Below are 3,253 nucleotides of genomic sequence, written 5' to 3'. Positions count from 1 at the left end.
GGGGGGGGAGGGGCGTCATCCCTAGCTCAGCATGTCACAATATTCTCCTTCCTCTCGGAATATCTTTGCATGATTTCTTTTCTGCCACTTTTGAGACATTCTTTACTCCAGTCAGTCGTTGTCAAACAGCAAGTGCAACAACTGGCTAATGACATGAGACTCAATGGTTCCAGAACTGCTGAATTACATTTCTTCTATCAGTTGCGTCGAAACACAGAACTCTCTCTGCCATTTACCATAGTAAAACTGAACACAGTGTCAAGTCCAGGCTCTATGTCTCTTCAAGAGATAGCATCATTAAGATTTGCCTACCAATACCAATGGTGTTCAGAGGTTTTGAAAAGAGTTTGCAATTATAATCACAGAGGAATATTATTGGGGTTCTGACATTATACAAATACTTGGTTATCAAGAAACCTTATACTTTACTGAACTGAGTTCCTGAAAATGGTCTAATCCTTTCATTGTCAGCACATATTAAAATGTCAGTCAGCTGTATATTAACTAACAGTCACCTGAATATTAGATTCTGAAAAATGATGTAGTATTTCATACCTGTTAATGTCAGTATCTTTTTACCTCTAAATTTCACTTTATGTTCTGCGCTTAAGTTTTCATTTCTTGAAAAAAGATCAATGTGACAGTTTTCTATCTGGCTGAACAGCACTGTACACTTTTCTGCCAGGGTAGAATTGCTCCATCACTAACATTAAAAGGAATAATAAGACATAAAAGTATAAATCACACGCCTGATAACTTTATATACTGCATGTCTGTCTGTCTCTGTCTGTCTGTCTATTCCTGTTACTCCCACTTGGAGCATAGGGCATCTGTGAAATGCTTCGTTTCATTTCAGTTTCTTAATCTTAGACAGTCGATAGGATGCCTCTGACAGGGGATCAGCACAACGCAAGGCCACTACCTACACACAAACACAGAATAAACGCAGACAAACATCCATGCCTTGAGTGAAATGTGAACCCATGATCCCAGTATTTGAGCGGGCAAAGACACTCCATGCCTTATACTACACGGCCATTGTGATTGACTACACCGCATATGGCAGCACATTATTGCTTTATATTCTCCCTTTATGACACATTTATATTCATTTGAAGTAAAATGCTTCATAAATCCTCACACTCTTCATTAACATAATTCTGGGGTGTGATTAGTACTCATACAATTATGTAACATGATCAACACTGAATTACTTTCTACTGTCCACTACATGAAATTTATGTATGGCAGTGATTCAACAAAACTTGCTTTCACAGTGACTAAAAGTGATAAAATTTTCTCAGGCAGCTGCAGCATAAATTTGAAACAGAAGTCTGATGTTTTAATCTCAAACAATGGATTTCTGCTTTGTACTGATTCAGCTGATCTGGCCCTTGAAGATTATATTGGTACAGACTGTAGTGCACTTGGACTTGGTACGACCATTGCTGGTGAAGAATCCTCATGTTATCATACACGCATTCAACCGGAACCACAGTTTCTTTCAAACATTCAAAAAGAGTACATCTAACTCAAAGATCTCCTTACAACCTGAAAACATCAAACTCCCATACACTCTGTTTATGCCATTCAACCTAGAGATTCTCTATTGTGGACACCACATATTTGTTTATTCTGAGTGGACCATGAAATGATGAAACATATGTTTAATATTTAAAGACAATTTTATGAAATATCACCTGACTACATTACTTTCTGAGATATGGTCTCTTACAAAAATATTCAGAGTGATCCAATATGAGCAATAAAATATTTTGATCATTCTAAATATTTGTAATAAGCTCGTGTTAAATACACAATGTCTGGAAGAAGTAAAATGTAGAATTTTAAACAGGGTAAAATAACTGCAATTTTTTATTTTTTCTTATAATGAATTTGACTCCTTACTAACCTTGCCTTGTGGGGTCCATGCTGTTTGGTATCATGGGCTGTCCTGGGGGCTGAAACACAGAAATTCTTTTGTTACCATCTCGTTTTGTTCACATCTTATTTCTCTGAATCTATGTTGAGGCGGTCACAGTAGCCGAGCAGTCTGAGGCATGAAATGTCTTTGCTCGCTTGGAAGCTGGGAGTGTGGTTTCGAATCCCGCACAAGGCATGGATGTTTGGTATGTGTATGCATTTATTCTGTGTTCGTGATGTCCTGTGTTCAGGTAGAGGCCTTGAGACAAGCTGATCACCTCTTCAAGGAGTCCTACTGTCCGTAAACTTATCGTGAAACTGAGAAATCAGCCCTATGCTCCACACTGGGAGCAAGAGGGGAGAAAAAAATGTTGTTTGAGAAGATGTGATATAAACATTTCATTGAACATCAATTTTCATCTCTCGTTTTCAGAGCAACAAATGTTAATTTTGGCTAACCTTCCTTTCATAACAAAAGAAAGTAGGCTTATGAGAATAATATGGTGTGCATGTATGTTCATGCAATATACATCTTCGAAAACTATGTAACTTCTGTTTTTCAAGAATGTAATATAACAACATGGCTGACATGAGAAACATTTCACATGGTGATAATGTAAAAATCTGATGTTATTCAATCAAATTCAACATAGATGATCTTCACAGAAATAAAACAAGAACACTAACAGATCTGAAGGACTTCAACCCTATCATACAAAAAAGAAAGTTCCATGCATTCTTCTCAGAACTCCATGTTAATTTCTAAAATTTCAGTTATTCTGTTGACAGCTATTAGCAAAAAGTGAATTACTGACAAGTAACTGCAGTGTGAAATCCCAGATTTTTAAATAAACATAAATCATCATCATCATCATCAGTAATCTGTCAGACGACAGGTCCACACTCTCTTCCAAAACAATTCCTCCACTTATTGCGATCTAGAGCTTTCTCCTTCTAATGACAGTATCCTCTTCTGTCCCCTAGGTCATCCAGCATCTTCTTACGTCTTCTTCTTTGTATTCTTATCACTTCTATCCGCCCCTCTCTCTTTCCTTCAATAACTTCTTTTAGAAGGCAGTTTCTGCGTAAAACATGACCAATCCAGTTAGCCTTCCATTTTCTTATTTCATGTAGGATATTCCTCTGCTCACTGACTCTAATTAACACTTCTTCATTTCTCACATAATCCATCCAACTGATCTTCTCCATCCTTCTCCAACACCACATTTCAAAACTTTCCAGATGTTTCTAATCTACTACCCTAAGTGTACATGTTTCAGCCCCATACCAGAGCTATGCTCCAAATGTAGCATTTCACTAGTTTCTTCCT

General features: G+C 37.2%; 1 protein-coding gene across 2 annotated transcripts in view; it reads right to left on the bottom strand.

The window, feature by feature from the left end:
* Positions 1-3,253, bottom strand: part of LOC111863815 (single-stranded DNA-binding protein 3) — a 329,719-nt gene that overhangs the window by 55,816 nt on the left and 270,650 nt on the right. For both annotated transcript variants that reach the window (XM_023850528.2, XM_023850529.2), the window contains exon 9: positions 1,913-1,961. In XM_023850528.2, coding sequence (XP_023706296.1) covers positions 1,913-1,961 — 49 coding nt within the window. The remainder of the gene's footprint in view (positions 1-1,912; positions 1,962-3,253) is intronic.

This window comes from Cryptotermes secundus, unplaced genomic scaffold (assembly GCF_002891405.2).
Source record: "Cryptotermes secundus unplaced genomic scaffold, Csec_1.0 scaffold1176, whole genome shotgun sequence".
Taxonomy (NCBI): domain Eukaryota; kingdom Metazoa; phylum Arthropoda; class Insecta; order Blattodea; family Kalotermitidae; genus Cryptotermes; species Cryptotermes secundus.
Note: the sequence above shows the minus strand (reverse complement) of the source record. Positions and strands in the feature narration are given on the sequence as shown.